Raw genomic sequence first — 22,160 nt, forward strand, 5'->3', positions numbered from 1 at the left:
AATCTGGACAGGGGTTAATTTGGCCTGTTACACTGGTATTCAGAGGCTGTATCTCGCTGTCCATGCCCGTGTTGACTGTGGGTCTTGTAACCCAAGTGTACAACCTCGTTTATGCTGTGAAATACAGTACAGACCAAAAGTTTGGACACACCTTCTCATTTAAAGATTTTTCTGTATTTTCATGACTATGAAAATTGTACATTCACACTGAAGGTATCAAAACTATGAATTAACACATGTGGAATTATATACTTAACAAAAAAGTGTGAAACAACTGAAAATATGTCTTATATTCTAGGTTCTTCAAAGTAGCCACCTTTTGCTTTGATGACTGCTTTGCACACTCTTGGCATTCTCCTGATGAGCTTCAAGAGGTAGTCACCGGAAATGGTCTTCCAACAATCTTGTAGGAGTTCCCAGAGATGCTTAGCACTTGTTGGCCCTTTTGCCTTCACTCTGCGGTCCAGCTCACCACAAACCATCTCGATTGGGTTCAGGTCTGGTGACTGTGGAGGCCAGGTCATTTAGCGTAGCACCCCATCACTCTCTATCTTGGTCAAATAGCCCTTACACAGCTTTAGGTGTGTTTGGGGTCATTGTCCTGTTGAAAAATAAATGATGGTCCAACTAAACGCAAACCGGATGGAATAGCATGCTGCTGCAAGATGCTGTGGTAGCCATGCTGGTTCAGTATGCCTTCAATTTTGAATAAATCCTCAACAGTGTCACCAGCAAAGCACCCCCACACCATCACACCTCCTCCTCCATGCTTCACGGTGGGAACCAGGCATGTAGAGTCCATCCGTTCACCTTTTCTGAGTGGCACAAAGACACGGTGGTTGGAACCAAAGATCTCAAATTTGGACTCATCAGACCAAAGCACAGATTTCCACTGGTCTAATGTCCATTCCTTGTGTTCTTTAGCCCAAACAAATCTCTTCTGCTTGTTGCCTGTCCTTAGTAGTGGTTTCCTAGCAGCTATTTTACCATGAAGGCCTGCTGCACAAAGTCTCCTCTTAACAGTTGTTGTAGAGATGTGTCTGCTGCTAGAACTCTGTGTGGCATTGACCTGGTCTCTAATCTGAGCTGCTGTTAACCTGCGATTTCTGAGGCTGGTGACTCGGATAAACTTATCCTCAGAAGCAGAGGTGACTCTTGGTCTTCCTTTCCTGGGGCGGTCCTCATGTGAGCCAGTTTCTTTGTAACGCTTGATGGTTTTTTGCAACTGCACTTGGGGACACTTTCAAAGTTTGCCCAATTTTTCAGACTGACTGACCTTCATTTCTTAAAGTAATGATGGCCACTCGTTTTTCTTTACTTAGCTGCTTTTTTCTTGCTATAATACAAATTCCAACAGTCTATTCAGTAGGACTATCAGCTGTGTATCCACCTGATTTCTGCACAACACAACTGATGGTCCCAACCCCATTTATAAGGCAATAAATCCCACTTATTAAACCTGACAGGGCACACCTGTGAAGTGAAAACCATTTCCGGTGACTACCTCTTGAAGCTCATCAAGAGAATGCCAAGACTGTGCAAAGCAGTCATCAAAGCAAAAGGTGGCTACTTTGAAGAACCTAGAATATAAGACATATTTTCAGTTGTTTCACACTTTTTTGTTAAGTATATAATTCCACATGTGTTAATTCATAGTTTTGATGCCTTCAGTGTGAATGTACAATTTTCAAAGTCATGAAAATACAGAAAAATCTTTAAATGAGAAGGTGTGTCCAAACTTTTGGTCTGTACTGTATGTCTGTCTGAACCGAATCTAAGACTATGAGCACATGTAGAGAATTCACAACAAATCCATAATAAAATATGCATGTATGAATTTGTAAATGAGCTCTTTTCCAAAGGAAATAAATGTAGTATGATTAATATCATGTGGCAAGGCTTGTGTTGGCAATTGACTTATAAAGTAGCTACTTCTACAAGCTACTAATCGGTGGCTCTAGAGAGACGGCTTCCTAAAGGGGGACTGCTAATTTGCATACCATTTTGCCCATGGAGTAACGATTGCCCTATAATGGTATGTGCACACAACTTATTTTTCAGGCAGATTCCGTGTAAAAAAGAGCTGGAAAAAAAAGCTAAAAAGAATAAACGTATGTATAGCAATCTAAAAATGACTTGTTGTGCATATGTTCAATCTTTTTTGAGATTCTTTTAAAGGCAACCTGACAACTGATAAACGCTGCCTGATCCATGGGCAGCAGTAATCAGACACTGGCTGTATGATTTTTGACTGTGAAAACTGCGGTGTTTAGGAGAAAAATATACTTTAGAAGCCTCCAGGGACCGAGTCGCACAGGAGACTAGTCAGACAGGCGGATCTCCCATAGCTTCACTCCGCCAGCTTCCCTTGAATGGCAGGTCTCTGTATGTTTGTATAGAGAGAGATCTGTCACTCAAGGGCAACAAAAGAAGAGAAGCCACTGAGAACCCATCTGTCCAGCTTGCCTTGTGTGCAGCTAAGTCACCAAATATGATTTTCTGTGCAGCATTTCAGAGTCAAATACACCTGGCTGAAATCATACAGTCAGTGCTTGATGCATGCTACCTGTGGATCGGGCAAGTATCAGCTGTTAGGTTTCCTTTAACCACTTTAGATGCCGGCGCACCTGCCAAGTTTTTCCAGGTGAAGCCGTTTCAAGAAAATGCCGGTGGTCATTTTCCTAAAGCGACTTTGCAAGCATCTATTACTCTATTATTTTAAGTATACGGAGCGGACGGCTTCTTGGCGGAAGCCACACAAAGAATTGGCAGGTCACTTCTTTTAACCCCTTTAGTGTTTCCAAACCCTGAAGAAGTTAAAAAACACTTTTTTTAACTGCTTAACATAGGATGGAACACATACGCAGCAATATCAAAACTACATTGCTGTGCACTACACTGTGCAGAATTATTAGGCAAATGAAGATTTTGACCTTATAATTTTTAGGCAGATTTTCACACTTGAGTGCTCATTGAATGAAGCAGATCAGGTGATGTGTAATTGTGTAATGAGGAGGGTGAGGCCTAAGGGCACAACGCCCTTTATCAAGGTGAGCAGAATTATTAGGCAGCTTATTTTCCTCAGGCAAAATGGGGCAAAAAAAGAGATTTAAATGACTCTGAAAAGTCAAAAACAGTTAAAAGTCTTACAGAGGGATGCAGCAGTCTTGAAATTACTAAGATATTGGGGTACCGATCACAAAACCATCAAGAGTTTTATGGCAAATAGTCAACAAGGGTCGCAAAAAACGTGTTAAGAAAAAAAGACAAATATTATCTGCCAAAGATTTGAGAAGAATCAAACGTGAAGTGACCAGGAAGCCATTATCCTCCAGTACTGTCATATTCCAGAACTGCAGAATCCCTGGAACCCAGAAGTACAAGGTGTTCAGAGACACGGCCGAGGTAAGTGAGGCTGAACCCGACCACCACTGAGCAAGACACAAAAGGGGAAACGTCAAGACTGGGCAAAGAAATATCTGAATACAGATTTTTCAAGGGTTTTATAGACTGAGAAATAAAAGTGACACTTAACGGACAAGATTAATGGGCTTGTGACCGGATCAGTAACGGGCACAGACCTCCACTCCAACACAGACGCCAGTGAGGTAGAGGTGGAGCACTGCTCTGGCCTGGTATTACAAAAGATGAGATAGTTGGACCTTTTTGGGTTTAAGATGGACTCGAAATCAACTCGCAAATCGACTGCCAGTTTTTAGAAGACACGTTCTTCAAGCAGTGGTACAGGAAAAAGTGTGCATCTTCAAGGAAACCATGAGTTTTATGCAGGACAATGCTCCATTGCATGAAGCAAAGTCCTACAGTGCTTGGCGAGCCATTTCTTGGCCCAGTCTTAAGGTTTCAACTTATGCGTCTTGTTTAGAGCAGTGAGCAGCTTTCACACCCAAATCACAGACAAATCAAATCACTGAAGTCTATGGCGAATGAATCAAACATCAAGCACATGTATAAAGGTTTGCAACTTTGTATTACAGTCTGAGGTCGCAATGTGACAGCACAATAGCTATATAGGCCACCTGCCAATCATACGCCGCAGGCACCTACTCAATCCCTGCGCCGGCTATAGCGGAGAAAGAGGATGCTGCATGCTATGAGTAGCAGGGACAGGTGAGGAGAATTTTTTTGTAAATGTATTGGAGACAAGCGCCAAGATGGGGGTAATTTTTACAGGAAAGGGCCAGAACGAGGACATTATTACATGAAAGGGGCAGGATGGGGACATGATTACTGAACAGGAGATCTTGTTACATGATGACGGACTTTATTACAGGAAAGAATCAGGATGGGGACATTATTATTAGACAGGTGACATTATTACAGGATGAGAGCAAGGACGAGGACATTATTATAGGAAAGGACCATTGTGGGGACATTATTACTAGACGGGAGATATTATTACAGGATGGGGGACATTATTACAAGACAGGGGACATTATTACAGGATGGGGGCCAGGAACGGGGACATTATTACTGGAAAGGACCAGGATGGAGATATTATTACTAGACGGGGAATATTATTACAGGATGTGGGCCTGGACGGAGAACATTATTACATGGGCCCGTACATCTGATCACTGTCCTGGTCACGTATTTTGCAGATCTGACATGTTCTTCACACAGGAATTGTGTCTGCTGACAGGTCTGACAACAGACAATTTACATTCCTACAGCATTGTATAATACTATGGAAAAAAAATAAACAATGTAAGTAAATGTAATACAATTCCAGTAAGTGCATTATATGAGTATACAATTGTATTACACAATGAATAGGTACATGGAGATTGAGCAATATAGGGATATTCAGCCATGTTTACTTACTGGTAGACTTAAGAATTCATTGAAGAAATCTACAAGCAGTTCATCTGTTACTAGGAAATCTTCCTAAGCAAATAGAACAAAACAGAGCTTGAAACACAAACCACTGTAGTTATGTTCAGAGCTGATTTATAGAAGAGAGCAAACACCAAGAGACACGGCAACAAATAAGAAAGCGTATAACACCATAATCGATCTCCTATGCAATCCTTTATCGCCATGCAGACATCCTTCCGTGCGATCCATCATGTGTGGGGTGAATGGAGCTCTGCTGAGTTGACCCACATGATTAATATACTGCATTCCTCTTTCTGATAAGCTTTGCAAGTTCTGTTAACCTATTTGTTCTGGGCAGCCCCTCCAAAAAAGTTGCTGGGACCTCCAGACAGAGCTTAGGTTACCAAGGGTTTGAACAAGAGTTCCCCTATAAATAATCATAATTTCCTTAAAAAGTTTTTTGTAAACTAAGCAACTCCTTTAAAATAACATTTTTGGAGTATACCAGATTTTTCTAAAAATAGTTTTTTCTCAGCTTCATTTTCTGGTTTCTATACATGATCCTTCTCATGAAAAACCTAAAAGGTGCCTACAGACATTAGACAAAAGTCGACCAAATCCACCAACCCCATATGCATGGGGTGTCCTGACTTTCTTTTCACTGGAGACTTCCAGGGAAAGAAATGTTTCAAACCTAAGTCTAAAGTGAGTAGGGTGGAACAGGTGTTGGCCAAACGGACATCTGGGTGACATCTATCTGATGCATATAGGCATCTTTACAGGGCTTGTCTCATCTTCTTCTGCAGGAGCGCACTGTTCCCTGCCTCCTGCTTGCTGAGGGGGCAGTGCGCTCCTGCTTGACAAACAGTTCAAGATAGCAGTGTCATTGCACCGGTGGCCCAGTGTGAAATCTCGGAAACTGTAAGAAGAGGCAGCTTTGCCGTTCTAGTACATTAGGAGCACAGGGGTAGTGAAGCTTATTTGGGATTGGGAGCTATCAGTGCACTCCAACAATCTGGCCAGATCGCTGAAGCGCACTGTCAGGCCTCATTCAGATGTCCGTTTTTCTCACGTACGAGAAAAATTGACCCATCTATCAGACTTTGATCAAAGTGTAGTCCAAGTGCCACCAGTTTTTTTTGTACGTGGAGAAAAAAAAAATCCTTCATCTTGACCTATGTGCCAGTCCGAAAAAATCGTATTACACTCGGATGTCATCCGAGCATGGTTCGATTCTTTCACTGACTCATAGACTTGCCTTGTGGATCAAAATCGAATATGTCTCCGCGATTTCTATGGACATCTGAAAATCACAGACATCTGAATTATTCACGGATAGTACTCGTATCTGTTATAGTCTATGGTGACATCTAGCCCCCAAATACTATAACAGGTACGAGTACTATTTATGACAACCACAGATAGCACTCGTACTCGAGAAAAACAGACGTCTGAATGAGGCCTTAGCATACTGAATCACAATATTCACACATATTTGTCCACCGCTGCAGTGCCACCACTGAAGATGTGGCCAGTATGTAAGGCAATGAGCAGTAAAAAGTAAAATTAAAAAAATATTTTTAGTAGCAAGTAAATTGCAAAGTTACTTGTTATTTCTAGCACTTTACAATTCTACAACTGAAAGGACATGAGAACGTATAGACAATACAGGATTTGCTATATTGTTGGTGTGCAGGAATGTAAGGTTCTCAAATGCAGCCACCGCCGTATCTAGGGAGATCTAGGAGCTTCTACGTGACTGTCAGCGCTTACTAGACCAGAACTTATTCTGTCAAATTGCACTAATTATAGGAGACTCTAGGGATTATTGTAAGGTCAAAAGAAAATACCACAAGTTAGAATATTACTTTAAGCATCTATGAATTGTCATTCATTACTAGGTATTTAAGGTAATGAAATAATCGGCAAGGAGACATTAAATCCAACCTAGGAACACACATCCACCAACACCTAATTTACTAACAATATAAAATGGAACATTGTGGGAGTGGAGAATGTAAAATATTTTACTGTACTTTTTTTCAGAATGATAAATTACAGCAAAAGAGGCAACAAGGCCCCTAAATTCCAGCAATGCCGATGGTGTAGATACTACAAGGCCCCTAAATTCCAGCCATGGCAATGGAGTGGATCACGTGCTGCAAGGGGCTTTTTACTTTTGGGTTAGTGCTTTCTGATGGCAAGACCTTCAAAGTTGCAAACTTTCTAGTGCATCCGTATAATCATGATGATGGGATAAACACTAGTACAATGCATGTGGTTGTTAGTACTGCATCGGGTACTCGTGTCACGGGTAGGGCACCTCTTTGTGGTTTCTGTAATAAAACACATATGGGAAAAGAGTCTTAAAGAGGACCTGTCACCAGTGGACAGTTTTTGATGCTATTTTAATTCTGCTACTCCCCTGAGTATTGTGGGGTTTCTTTGTTTTCTACATCCGACATACGGTTTCAGAGCTATGGGCCTTTTTATTTAGTGGTGCTTTTAATGGTCTTTACTAAGGGAGTGTGGCTCACAGAGCAGCCTAAAGACACGCCCCAGAGGATCCCGTGAGCATCGCCCACTTAACAGCATTAAAAATAGCACTAAATAAAGAGGCCCTTATCTCTGGAACCGTATATCAGATTTAAAAAAAGACTAGAAACGCAGTTTCCAGGAGAGCGGCAGGAATAAAATAAGAGCAAAAACTGATCACTTTTGCCCTGCTGACGGGTCCTCTGTAAAGAATCAGAATCTAAGTTTGTTTGATGCAACATGTTTCTTGGGAAGGAAAAAAAACAAACAATAGGTGGTTTATTTTCTACAAATTATGATCTTCGTTCCTGACAATATTTACAAGTGTACTTAAGATACTTACAAAATCATCTTCTGTAATATTGGGTGGCCCTGGTAATTAAGAAACAAGATATTTAATTAATGATTAAGCATGTAGTTAGTTAAAAAAAAAAAGTTTACATATATAAAAAAAAATAATATTCCCAAAACAATTTTTATCATTAAACGGGTTGTCCGGTCTTAAGCTACAACTCTGCAGTCAATCTATGTGACAGCAGACTTGAGAATCCTCATATTGTGCACTGTCTGTCAGGATTATCCGGTATCGGGAGCGGCAGACACGTGACTGTAAGCATGCGATATGCATACTCTCGGCCACATTCCGACTAGACTGTTTTTACTTGCATTGAGCGAGGCTGTGCCCATCTAGTCGGAATGTGGCCATATCGCATACTTGCAGTCACATGTCCGCCACTCCCAGCGCCAGTAAATCCTCACAGCGTGCAGTGCTCATGATGTGAGGATTGGCAAATCTGCAGTCACAGAGAGTGACTGTAGACTTGTAGTTTAAGACCGGAAAAACCCTTTAAAGTGAATCTTCTGCTGGGGCCCTGTGTCTTGGATTAGTCATCCTAGTGGCATGATCCATGAGTTATACATAAACACTACATGTGTGTGTTTAAATCCTCCCTACAGGTATCAGACTAGTGAGGGAACAAAGTGAAATCATGGCTATATCCCACGCAGACCTGCGTGCTCACAGCGAAGTAACACATCCCAGCATGTGTGTGACAGCAGGGAGGAGGAGAGGTGCCCAAACGCTACGATAAAACACTGTGCTGCTTCTTTTGAAAGCACAACATAAGAAAGTGAAAGTATTAGATGAGACATGATGTGTACCCCCTGGAGGGCTTATACCACAAACTGCCTATTTCAGTTGTATAAAATGTATATTTTTTTGCACTATTAAATATCACAGTCAACTACACTTTTCAGCACAGTGTAAAATAATAGAAACAACCTATTTCCATCAGCTCAAATTTGGGCAAACTGGTAAAGACATTTATGATTCCCATGCTAGCGCTTGTAGATCCAAAGAAAAGCGTCCCTTACAGTAGCAGACACAGGGAAAGAGGGCCCCTGTGCAGGAACAGTATATGGGCCCTTTGCAGTCCAATATCTCATCATAAAACACCCCTTTACATGTCTGAGACAGAAGCTGCTTGGGGGTGGAAGTGGCCCCTTATGTCTTGGGCCCCTGAGTGGATGCACAGGTTTCACCATTGGTAAGTCCATCTCTTGATCAATGACATCCACAGGCTTCATTCACATTTCATATGTGCCAAAATCAGGGCAGGACACAGGAAAAAATGCAGCAAAACCGCTATGTGTGAACAAGCCCTAAACGTATGAGAAATTAAAGGTTATTACCAAAATATGAATTTATTGCCTTTACAGATAGGGGACAGCTTACTGACTTCAGGGGGGTCTGACTGCTTGGATCCACAACTATCCTGAGAATGGGTCTCTGGAACCCATGGACGGTCTTGAAAGGAGCGGAGATGAGCGTGCTCGACTTCTGCTCCATTCATTCTCTACGGGACAGAGAAAGCTGAGTACAATTGTGCATCCGTAAAATCCTGGAGATGGAATATATACTTGTTCAAATAATTTTTATTTTTTTTTTTACTTTTTTCCTAGTACAATGCACGTGGGTGCTAGTGCTACATCAAGTGGCTGATTCTTGCAGCCCCATACAGAATAAATAGACCCATGCTCCGAATTGCTGGAGATCCTTGCGGATGGACCCCCCATTGATCAGTAAGTTATCATTGATCGATCCTATACATAGTATATAACTTCATACTTTGGGAATAACATTTAGGTCTTATAATTGATGGAAAATCTTAGCTGATAAAATAGAAAGGAAATTGTTATATAATTACAAAATAAAATGAACTAAAAAGTGGTCATCACAAGAGCGATCTACAGGCCAATCAAAACCCAGAATAATACAAAAAGTTGACAGGAAATAATTAGTAATGAATCGGCAGGCAACGTTTATCCTTCTCTCTCCCTCCATCGGACTATATACCCAGCTCAGCAGTACACCCAGCATGGTACTAGCCCAACACAACAGTGCCCCTGCATTCCTCGCCTACCAATGGCCAGCCGCTTGTGCCCCATGGTAAGTGGCGGTGTTCAGTCCTCAGGGGAATTGATAGAGGCGTCCATCTGCATAGTGAGGATCCTAAAAGGTGACTGGGAAGAAAATCATAGATGTGCAGGAGCTGCTCGCTTTCTTCCTGGGTGTGTGTGTGACTGAATGTTGCTATGGAGTTCACGGTTGTAATGAATGGTGAGAGCTCCTCTCCTCCCACTGCCTAGTTCAAAACATGGTTTAATCTGGGCAGGTTATAAACTTTCTGCTTTCCCTCTGTCACAATGAATCCGGGGTCTGGCATTGTGATTCATAATAAGGGCAAGAGAAGGCGGAATGCCAACAATGGTGCCCCAGCAGCGCTGTCTTCTTTTCAGCAGTCAGTGGCCAAAAGCCAATTTTTTAACAATTCCTGACACTTCATCCTAATCCACATTCCCTCTCTTAGGTCAGTCGGGATCACTACTATATTTCAGGAATGTGACACATCTCCATAATACTGGAGACAAGGATTAAAGCTGTTTCTTTCTTCCCACTACTTCGGAAGTCTATATACTGTACATTTCTCAGTTCTACCTATGCTTTTTATATGGGATTGAGATCACTCCGTTACCTTCGCTTTGAGGACTTTAAAGGGAAACTATCATCAGAAAATGAACTATTATTTATTTTTATTCCATATCACAATCTGTATTAAAAAATAAAAATTAGAAATCTTGCAATTTTCACATTGGCCACTGAGGCTATTTTAGTCTTCACATGTATATTAGCCACAATGAACAGACCCTGACTCTATTGTTTGTTTTGAAGCATCTAATGAGCGTGTGCAAAAATAATTATATATTCAAATAATGTACTTTTGAATGACACCATTCATTTTACCACATAGTGTACTGGAAAATAAACTCCAAGTGGGGAGAAATTGTGAAAAAAAAAACACAATTCTGACATTGTTTTTTTTGGTGTACATTTTGTGGTAAAAATGACCTCGCAATATGATTCTGCTCATCAGTACGATTACGGCGATAACAAACATGTCCAGTTTTCTATTATTTTAGTGGTGAAAAAATGTTTGCAAAAAAAAAATAGTATATTGTTCCGTCATTTCCTGAGACCCGTAACCTTTTCATTTTTCGGACGATTGAGCCGTGTGAAGGCTTATTTTTTTGCAGGGTGAGACGGCATTTTTATTGATACCATTTTGGGATAGATGTGACTTTTTGATCGCTTGTTACAGCATTTTTTTTGTGGAATTGCAGCAACCAAAAAACGTAATTTTGGTGTCCAATTTTTTTCTTTTATGGTGTTTATCGATACCAGGTTAATTATTTTTATATTTTGATATATCAGACTTTTTTGAACGTGGCGATACCACAATTTTTTTTAATATATTTATTTTAATGGGGGGAAAAGGAGGGTGATTTTAACATTTTAAGTATTTTTGATTTTTTTTCATATTTTCTAAAAAAAAATGTATTTATTTTTTAACTTTTCACTGTTCTTGTTAGTCCCCCTAGGAGACTTGAAGATGTGATCGTCTAATCATTTGTGCTATACACAGAGATGCCACAGCATCGCTGTATATAGCAGAAATCACGGTCTCCTTTGAAGCCCGGCCACAGGCAGGGTTTTCGAAGGAGCTCCATAATGACAATCACCAGGGTCTTCATCAGACCTCCGGTTGTCATAGCAAGCCATCGGCGACCTGCGACAATGTCACAGGCATGCCGAAGGGCGCTTTGAATGATGCGCCCCCATGCTGATGTGCGTTAAATGCCGCTGTCAGATACACAGTAGCAATTAACAGGTTAACAATTGTGGGCGAAGCTCCATTCCACCTGCGATTTTTAGAGGCAGGTCCTGGCTGTAAGCCCATGTACATGTCATGAAGGGGTTAAATAGACAAGTAGGCCTTGAAGGCACGGTGTACACTGTTGAATATAATTTTCAGCCATATCTGCCTATTTGAGGTGGGCTCCAAGACATTGTCAACTGCATTTTGGTGCCTGCCTCAACTGCTGAATAATGATGTCTGACAGAGCACAAAGTTAGTCCGTCGGCATCATTCCAGTTAATGGCCCTGTTGGTGCATACGCCCAAATTCCAAATGCAAAAACGTGATTTTTTTTTTTTGCTGACCACTCGGGCTGCAAACAAACATGGACATGTGAACTGTTCCATATATTATTATGGCTATGTGCTCCATCTTTGAAAATACAGACAGCACACTTACGTAAACAGGTGTTTATATGAGGCCTTAGGCTATGTGCCCACATACCGTTTTTGCGGCCGCGAAAACGCTTGTAAAACCATCTGCCATGCAAAGCAATGTGAATTTGGATGTGCTGTGCACATGATGCGCTAATTGGCGCGCCAAATTCGCATTGCGTTGCAAAACGCAGCATGACCATTTCTACCGCGATTACGCTGCAACTTCGCGGCCATTGAGGAACATTGAAACGCAGCAAACCCGCAGGTATATGTGGATTTGCTGTGTTTCAATTAAATTCAATGGGCGCGAATTTGCAGCATAATCGCAGTGCGTGTGGTACCCGGGATGAAGGGGAGACTACAACTCCTCTTCACATCCCGGCTACCACGCGGTGAAAAAAAGAAATAAAAAAGTTAAAAAAAAAAAAAAAAACCTGTATATTCACCTCTCCGGCGGCCCCCAGTCTGCTCCCGGCGGCGTCCTCTCTCCTTGGCGTCCCGCGGTGTACTGCCAGGTCCTGCGGTAACGTCATTTAGTCACCTGATGGTCACGCGACCGCTGACGTCAGCAGTCAGGTGATGGTCACGGGACGATCAGGTGACTAAATGACGTCACTGCAGGTCCTGGCAGTACACCGCGGGACACCGAAGAGAGAGGATGCCGCCGGGAGGAGACTGGAGAGGTGAATATACAGTTTGTTTGTTTTTTACTATAGATGCAGCATTTAAAGCATCTAAGTTGGTCACACAATATAAATCCATGCCGGTTGCATGGATTTATATTGTGTGACCAACTTGTCAAGCACTTTTCCAAGTGATGCTCAAAATAGCTTGGAAAAGTGCTTGAGAAAACGCATGTAAATCTGCATGCGTTTTTTTTCTGCCAGAGAGGCAAAAACGCTCTGCATCAAATCTGCTACGTGGGCACATAGCCTTATACGGTCTCTGGTAAAGCTAAGCAATGCAACAGTTTCCTCATCTTACCTGAGTAATGAGTGGTACAATATTTTCTTTGGTAAGAACGCTCATTGTGATAAGACCATGCACAAAAGTTTTTTTCCCTGACATTAATGATTGTCCTCATGCTTCAATGTATTTATACAATTTATCCATGACCACTGCCTGCAGGCATAGCTCTTGAAATCAGCAATTGGAAACTTTTACGAAAATATTTTAAGAGAGTTGAGGCATCTCAATTGTTAAAGAAAATTGTGCTCGCTCTATTAATCTTTTTTTTTTTACATTCTTCCCTCTTTTAGAGCCTGGATGCCAGATGGAGAGTGATTGACAACTTGTCTATTCAGGATTCGCGATAGGTGTTCAGATCAGGAGACATATTTGGCCACTGAATCACTTTCACCCTGGTCTTCTTCAGAAATGCAACAGTAGCCTGTGTTTTTTTGGATCACTGTAATGTTGGAAAAGTGCACGTCTACCAAAGGAGTGATCGGAGCGTCATCTCTTTCAATACAGAGCAGTACATCTGTGAATTCATGATACCGGCAATGAAACGCATCTCCCTGACACCAGCAGCGCTCTTGCAGCCCCACATAAGGACACTGCCACCACTACAAATTTACTGCCAAGTGAACATCATAAAAACAAAACCAAATGATAGCAGCAGAATTGCTTTTTTTTTTTTTCTTCAATTTTATTCACTTGGATTTTGTTTGTTTTTCAGTACATTACAGTGACATGTAAACGTTTGGCATGAAATGATCTCTAAAAAGGCCTAAAGTTAAAAATGACATTTCCTTTGTATTTTAAGTAAAAATTTATATATATATATATATATATATATATATATATATACACATACATACATATATACATATATATATACACACACACACACACACACATATATATAAATTTTCATCTTTTACATTTTAAAAATTACAACAAGAAAAATGTGCCGATGCAAAAGTTTGGGCACCCGAGGAGATTTTTGTGCTCAGATAACTTTAATTAAGGTCTGAAACCTTGGACAGTCTGGTAGGGTTATGGCTTGTTCACTATCATCGTTAGGAAAGGCCTGGTGATGCAAATTTCCCAGCTTTATAAAAACCAAGCCTCCTCTAACCTTGTGCCAAAAACACCAAGGTTACTTACCGGTAGCCGGTTTTTCCTGAGCCCATGACAGCACACCTTGAGAGAGGATCCGCCCCACCAAGGACAGGAAACCATCTGAAATAAAAGGGCGGCACCTCTCCCTCGCTTCAGTTGTTTACAGAGCATTGAGAGGACCTCCCTAAACAGGTTAGGCATATAACCAACACCCACAATATACATATACACACCACCCAAAACAGTGCACACCAGGGTGTGAGAAACATAGAAAAAATAAGGGGGGGAAACTACGGGTGCTGTCATGGGCTCAGGAAAAACCGGCTACCGGTAAGTAACCTTGGTGTTTTCCCCTCCCCCATGACAGCACACCTTGAGAGAATTTTGGAGAATTTATGAGCACCCTAGGGAGGGACCACCGCCTGAAGTACCCTTCTCCCAAAGGTGAGATCAGAAGAGGACAGATCCAACCGATAGTGCTTAAAGAAGGTGGATGGTGTAGACCAAGTAGCAGCCCTACATATCTGCTCGATCGAGACGTCTGCTCTCTCTGCCCAGGAGGTTGCAACGGCTCTGGTGGAATGAGCCCTCACATTGTCCGGGGCTGGAACCCCTGTGGACGTATAGGCTAAGCAAATGGCCTCCCTGAGCCACCTAGAGATGGTACCCTTGGACACCCCATGACCTTTCCTACACCCTTGAAAGGCCAGGAACAGAGAACAGTCTTTCCTCCACAGACTAGTCATGTGAATGTACTGTAGCAGGGACCTCCTAACATCTAGGCTATGGAACCTGACTTCCCTGGGTTCTTGAGATTGCTGCAGAACGAGGGTAGCACAATCTCCTGACTACGGTGAAATCTAGATACCACCTTGGGAAGGTACGCTGGATCTGGCCGCAAGGTGACCCTATCCTCAAAGATTTGTGTGTAAGGAGGATTAACCGAGAGGGCCTGCAGATCACCCACCCTACGGGCTGACGTTAAGGCCACTAGGAGGATGGTCTTAAGGGTGAGAATTTTTGGAGAAACCTTGTGTAGGGGTTCGAATGGCTCACTAGTAAGAGCATTCAAGACTAAATTCAGGTCCCAAGGAGGAACACCCATGGACCTAACCGGTCCTGCTCTGGCACAGGACTTGATAAACCTCGAGATCCACCTATTCCCAGCCAGATTACAATTGTAGAGTGCTCCCAAAGCTGAAACTTGAACCTTAAGGGTCCCTGTAGCTAGACCCAGGTCCCGCCCCTTTTGCAGAAATTCCAGGATCCCCCTGATCGGAGGTTTGCTCGATAGCGGGATATCTATAAACTCTAGGAATTTACCCCAAACTCTGCTATAAATCTTGGTTGTAATTGGTTTTCTACTCCCCAATAAAGTAGAAACTAAGCCTGGTGAAAACCCCTTGCTACTCAATAGCGACCTCTCAAATTCCATGCCGAAAGATGGAACCCCCTGGCCTGGGCATGGAATACTGGTCCCTGCATGAGAAGGTCCGGCCTCTCTGGTAGAATCCAGAGATCTGACACCGACATTAGCCGAAGCAGAGAGAACCAAGGCCTCTTGGGCCAAAAAGGGGCTATCAAAATCACCCTGGCGCCTTCCTCGCGGATCTTCCTCACCACTACTGGAATCATCACTAATGGCGGAAAGGCATAGGCCTTCCTGAACCCCCAAGGAATCTGGAGGGCATCTACGGCATGGGGATTTTCTGCCGGATTTAGGGAGCAAAATCTCTGCACCTTTCTGTTTGCCCTTGTGGCGAACAGGTCTATGTCTAGCTGCCCCCATAACTGGACAATCTGATGGAAGACCTCCGGGTTCAACCCCCACTCCCCCTGTCTTAGGGTATGGCGGCTTAGAAAATCTGCTTTCACATTTTCTACCCCCTTTATGTGAAGGGCGCTGAGGGATAGGAGGTTTCGCTCTGCTAGACCAAGGATCCTGTCTGCCACCACCATCAGAGGGCGTGACCTTGTCCCTCCCTGGTGATTCACATAGGCTACGGCTGTCCGGTTGTCGGACCTGACCTGGACATGGCGATTTTGGATGTGAGGGAGGAAGCCCCTGAGGGATCTTTCTACTGCCCAAAGCTCCTTTAAGTTTGAGGATGCTCCCCTCTCGTGGTAAGCCCAGTGACCCTGTATTGAGAGTTCTGCCAGATGACCCCCCCATCCGGAACTGCTTGCGTCGGTCGTAATTACCCGATCTACTGGTCTGGACCATTGAACGCCTGCGGTCAGATTTCCCCTGACTGTCCACCACTAAAGGGAATCTACTACTTCTGGGGAGAGAGCCTGCCTTCTAAATGCCCGTTGCAGGACCTCTGTGCTGACAGGACCTCCCACTGAAGCCGCCTCACATGCCCCTGGGCCCACATAACTGCTGGGAGACAGGCCGTCATAGAACCCAGGAGGGACATTGCCTCTCTCAGAGACATCTCCGGAGCTTGAATGGCCTTCGAGACTAATGCAATCAACCTGCAGATTTTGTCCTCTGGGAGGAAGCAGGTTTGGCGACGAGAGTCTAGGATTAGACCCAGAAAGGTCTGAGTCCTGGAGGGGGTTAGTCTTGATTTTTGGAAATTTACTAACCACCCCAGCTGATGCAACACTTCCGTGACCACTAGGAGCTGACTGGAGCAGTGGGCTTCTGTTTTCCCTATTATCAAGAAGTCGTCTAAATATGGCACGATCACTACATTCTTGATCCGTAGGAAGGCTGTCACTTCTGCTATTAGTTTCGTAAATATTCTCGGGGCAATGGAGAGGCCAAAGGGTAGGGCAGCAAACTGAAAATGCCTCAGCTTCCCCTGAATAAACAGGGCTACTCTCAGATACTTCTGATACTCCGGATGGATTGGGACATGATAATATGCGTCCTTCGAGTCTATTACAGCCATAAAGCAGTTGCGATGTAAGAGCTTCACTGCCGAGCTTACTGACTCCATCTTGAAAGTCTGTTTTTCTACTACTTGGTTCAGACTCCTGAGGTTGATGATGGTCCTTAAGGACCCGTTTGTTTTTTTTATCATGAATAGTGGGGAATAGAACCCCCTCCCTCTCTGTGTTGCTGGTACTTCGAGAAGGACCTGCTTTCGTACTAACTCTAACACTTCTGTTTCCAGGGCTAATTGTTCTTCCTGGACCTTTCGTAGGGGGGTAACCACAGAGGTCCGCCAGGGGGTCTGGCTGAACCGGATCTTCAGGCCCCCACTGATAATTTTCAGAATCCAGGGGTTTGTTGTTATCGCGTCCCAAGCTGGAAAAAAGTGGGAAAGCCTTCCACCCACTTCCAGCCTGGCGTCATTGGGAGGATCTCTTCGAACTCGAGGATGGTCCTCCAAACATGTAGCCCGATTCTTTTTTGGACTTGGCTTCCCATCTCTTTTTGTCTCCCGGAGGACGACCCCGGTTAAATTTTCTCATCCGAAAACTAAATCTTCTTGGCTCCCCCGAAAATCCCGGGAACCCTTTGCTTTTATCGCCTGCTTTTTCTAACAGGTCTTCTAATTTTTGGCCAAACAGGAGTCTACCGTCACACGGGAGGGAGCACAGTTTCTGTTTCGAAGGTAGGTCGCCTGGGCAACCTTTGAGCCACAAGGCCCGCCTGGCTGCGTTGGATAGTCCCGCTGCCCTAGCTGACAGTCTGACAGAGTCAGCTGAAGAGTCGGCCAGGAAGGCCGATGCTGTTTGTATTAGAGGTAGCTCTGCAAGTATTGCCTGTCTGGAGACCTTTTTATCTTTAAGCTGGTCTTCCAGCTGTTGGAGCCACACCATCAAGGACCTCGCCACACAGGTGCTAGCCACCGCTGGTTTTAGGCCGCCTGCCGCCGCCTCCCACGTGTGGCGCAGGAAGGAGTCAGCTCTTTTATCCAGTGCATCCTTTAGGACGCCAGAGTCCTCCAGGGGCAGGGAAGATCTTTTCGATGACCTTGCCACAGTCCCGTCCACCTTGGGGATCTTATCCCAAGGTTCCGCATCCTTCTCTTCGAAGGGATACCTTCTTTTGGAGAAGGAGGGTAAAGCCCCTGATCTCTCAGGTCTCCTCCACTCCCGGTCAAAGAGGCCCTGAATTTTACTGTTAACCGGAAATGAGCGTCTCTTCTTCTCTCCCAAGCCCGCAAACATGATGTCCTCCCGGGATTTAGATGCTCTCTCTTCCTCCAGACCCATGGTTGATCTTACTGCCCTAACCAGTCTGTCTGTATTCTCAATGGGGAAGCAGGGTCTACCACCCCCCGATGAGGAAGAGGACGATGAATCCCACTGCTCCTCGGACTGGGAGGAATCAGAGATGGAGGAAACCTCTCTACGGGGTCTTTTCTTCCCTCTAAGGAACCCTTTCAGGGACCCCTGAACTTCTGCATGTACTATGGACTTTAAATTTGCAGCAAAATCCCGGGAATTCTCAGCTATGGTTTTGGTCACACAGCCCTGGCAAAGTGTTTTCTGCCACTCGACAGAGAGAAGCTTGGCAAAGGGCACATATTCTATGCTTTTGCTTGGCACTACTCTTCTTAGGCTCCTAAAAAAAGGAAGCACATAAGAGACTTCCCGTTACTAACCAGTGACAGTCACGAAGCTCACTCACCCCCGGAGGTCACAAACAGGTACCGGATTCGGAGGCTGTTGCAGAACCGATGATTCCATTCTGGATGGTCCCGAGGCACACGAAGCTTTACTCCTGCGGCTGCCACTACGATTACTCGAGCGGCTGTCTGTGTACGATGCATCCCTCTGCTTTTTCTGTTGCTGAGGTGGGGGGGGTAAGCTGCTGCTCCCGGCTATCTGGATCAGCCATGTCTCAGAAGCACACCATGCTTCCAGGATAGCTCCCCCCCCCTTAAATATAGGGCCATCCAGCCTCCTCCGGTCTGTGGGCCCTCCCCCTTCCTCAGGCCAGAGCTCCGTTGAAAAAAACCGGCCTGGGACGCTCCGATGGGCGCCGCCATCTTGGATCGGCGCCGCCTCCTGACGTCACCCAGTGCGCCGCTCCCAGCATGCCCTGCGCCGTGACGTCAGGCACGTCACACCCGGAAGCGTTCCACACTGCAGGGGGAGGACAGCGCCGCGGTCTCTGGGAGGACAGAGCCTGCCTCACCGCGTGCGCCTCGCTCGGCGCAGAGACCCCAGGGGAAGCTGCGGACGGCACTTCTGGGATACTGAACCCGGTGCACAGGCCAGTGCCTGCTCTTCCACACCGGGACAGCCCCAGGTAAGTCTTCTTTCTTCCAGACAGGTTCCCCATCAAGGACAGGAAACCAACTGAAGCGAGGGAGAGGTGCCGCCCTTTTATTTCAGACGGTTTCCTGTCCTTGGTGGGGCGGATCCTCTCTCAAGGTGTGCCGTCATGGGGGGAGGGGAAAAACAGCAGCCATGGGTTCTTCTAAGCAACTGGCAGCACTCTGACAATGAAAATGGCGGAGAAGACTATAAGAAGCTAGCAAAGACTACATTTCAAACTGAGGAAAGGGCATTATGAGATTGCAATTAACAGGAACAGTGGAGGTCAAGATAAGATCTGGAACACCAAGCAAAATTTCAGTTAGAGCTGCTCGTAGGATTGCAAGAGAGGCAACTCAGAACCCCCGCGTGACTGCAAAAGACCTTCAGAAAGATTTAGCAGACTCTGGAGTTGTGTTACATTGTTCTACTGTTCAGAGACACCTACACAAATATGGCCTTCATGGAAAAGTCATCAGAAGAAAACCTCACCTGCATCCTCACCATAAAACTCAGTATCAGAAGTATTCAAATGAAAATCTAAACAAGCTGATGCATTTTGGAAACATGTCCTATGGACCGATGAGGTTGAAATAGAACTCTTTGGCCACGATGATCAAAGGTATGTGTGGAGAAAAAAGGGCAGAATTTTAGGAAAAGTATATAGCGCCAACCATTAAAGGGAATTTGTCACCTATTGGAGTTATCAGACCCCTACTATGGATATACAGGATATAGAAAAGTAAATCTATACATACCTGTATGGTTCATGGTAGAGGTCTGAATGCAGAGAAATGTAGTTTTACCTCCTTGGTTTTTCACAGGCTTGGCGTCCCCGGACGCAAAGCTATCCCTCCCCATCTGCTTATTATTCCACCAATTCCCCGCCTATGTCCACGTTTACCATATTTCCCCCGCTCCCCGCACGTCATAGGTTCCTGTGACGCGCGTTTTTTTCCCCTCACCTCCCGGCGAAAAGCACGGCTCACAGGCAGCACGCTTCGTTTGTTTCCTCCTGGGCCCGTTTGGCTGAGCACAGTGCTCTATTGCGCAGGCATCGGGAAGTCCACAGTGACTCAGCAGTCCATCCACAGTGCCGGGGAGTCCACAGTGACTCAGCAGCTCATCCACAGTGCCGGGGAGTCCACAGTGACTCAGCAGCTCATCCACAGTGCCGGGGAGTCCACAGTGACTCAGCAGCCCATCCACAGTTCCAGGGAGTCCACAGTGACTCAGCAGCCCATCCACAGTGCCGGGGAGTCCACAGTGACTCCCCGGCGCCTGCGCAATAGAGCACTGTGCTCAGCCAAACGGGCCCGGGAGGAAATAGTGTGCGCCCTGTGAGCTGCACTTTGCGCATGCGCTGGGTAGTGAGGGAAAAAAGTGCACGTCACAGGTCCCACATAGGCAGGGAATTGGTGGAATAATAAGCAGATGGGCAGGGATAGCTTGGTGTCCGGGGGACACCAAGCCTGTGAAAAACAAAGGAGATAAAACTACATTTCTCTGCATTCAGACCTCTACCATGGGCCATACATTTACTTTTCTATACCCTGTATGCCCATAGTAGAGGTCTGATAACTCCAAAGTGGTGGCAGATTCCCTTTAAGCATGGGGGTGGATCAATCATGCTATAGGGTTCTCTTGCAGTCAATGGCACGGGGAATATTTCACGGGTAGAGGGAAGGAAGGATTCAATGACGTTTCAACAAATTCTTGAAGCAAACATAACACCATCTGTATAAAAAAAAAAAAAAAAAGCTGAAGTTGAAAAGAGGATGGCTTCTACAAATGGATAATGATCCTAAAAACACGTCAAAATCCACAATAGACTACCTCAAAAGTCGCAAGGTTTTACAATAACTCTCACAGCTCCCAGATTTGAACATCATCATTGAAAATCTGTGGCTAGACCTCAAAATAGAGCATGCAAGACGACCCAGGAATCTCACAGAACTGGAAGAATTCCCCAAGGAAGAATGGATGAAAATCCCTCAAGCAAGAATTGAAAGACTCTTGTCTGGCTACAAAAAGTGTTTAAAAGCTGTGATCCTTTCAAAAGGAGGAGCTACTAGGTACTAACCATGCAGGGTGCCCAAACTTTTGCATTGGCCCATTTTCCTTTTAGGAATTTTTAAAATGTTAAAGATGAAGATATATAATAATATATTATAGATTTATTTGCTTAAAATACAAAGTAAAGGTGTCATCTTTAACTTTATGCCTTTTAGAGATTATTTCATCTTCTACTTGATTAACTGTTCAAAATAACAGTGATTTTGACCAGGGGTGCCCAAACTATTACATGCCACTGTATATATTAAAATGAATGACAGAATTCAAAACTACTCATCCTTTTTGGGAAAAAAAAGAAAAGCTATCTCAACATAAAAATAAGAAAAGTTATGGCTCTTAGAGAGGATGACAACAGAAAAAAAAAAAATGTCCGTCACCTAGTAGTTAAAGGATTATTCCTAGAACTGCAAGTTGTTCCCTATTCGTAGCATAGGAGATAACTTCTTGTTCACTGAGGTCCAACTTCTAAAAACCCCATTAATGTAGCGAGTGAGGCCCTGCAGCTGGAATGGAGGTGCACATATGACCTTTTATCTTTCAGACTGCCAGAAATAGAGCATTGTACTGGGCTGTCTCCAGTGGTACATAGGGAATGAGTAGAGCAGACTAGTAATTCTGGCAATAATCCTTAATTGGTTAGTGCTGTACCTAAAATGTCTTTTCTAAATATCTATCTTTACATCCTAACCAGTGAAACACAACAGAAAAAACATCCAGCTTCTTTAAAATTGCAACTTTATTTGGAATTTTTTTTGAGCATTTTTCTATAGTGTTACAGAAGCGTCAACGC

At 44.2% G+C, this 22,160-nt stretch overlaps 1 protein-coding gene across 3 annotated transcripts in view; it reads right to left on the minus strand.

The window, feature by feature from the left end:
- RGS22 (regulator of G protein signaling 22) overlaps positions 1-9,962 on the minus strand; it is a 164,944-nt gene extending 154,982 nt beyond the window's left edge. For all 3 annotated transcript variants that reach the window (XM_073679620.1, XM_073679621.1, XM_073679619.1), the window contains exons 1-3: positions 9,795-9,962; positions 7,715-7,743; positions 4,843-4,905 (exon numbers count right to left, since the gene is read on the minus strand). In XM_073679620.1, coding sequence (XP_073535721.1) covers positions 4,843-4,905; positions 7,715-7,743; positions 9,795-9,819 — 117 coding nt within the window. In that variant the 5' untranslated portion in view covers positions 9,820-9,962. The remainder of the gene's footprint in view (positions 1-4,842; positions 4,906-7,714; positions 7,744-9,794) is intronic.
- Positions 9,963-22,160: the final 12,198 nt, after the last annotated feature.

The sequence above is a fragment of the Phyllobates terribilis genome, unplaced genomic scaffold, assembly GCF_046119375.1.
Source record: "Phyllobates terribilis strain yellow unplaced genomic scaffold, ASM4611937v1 Scaffold_4__5_contigs__length_816908805, whole genome shotgun sequence".
NCBI lineage: Eukaryota > Metazoa > Chordata > Amphibia > Anura > Dendrobatidae > Phyllobates > Phyllobates terribilis.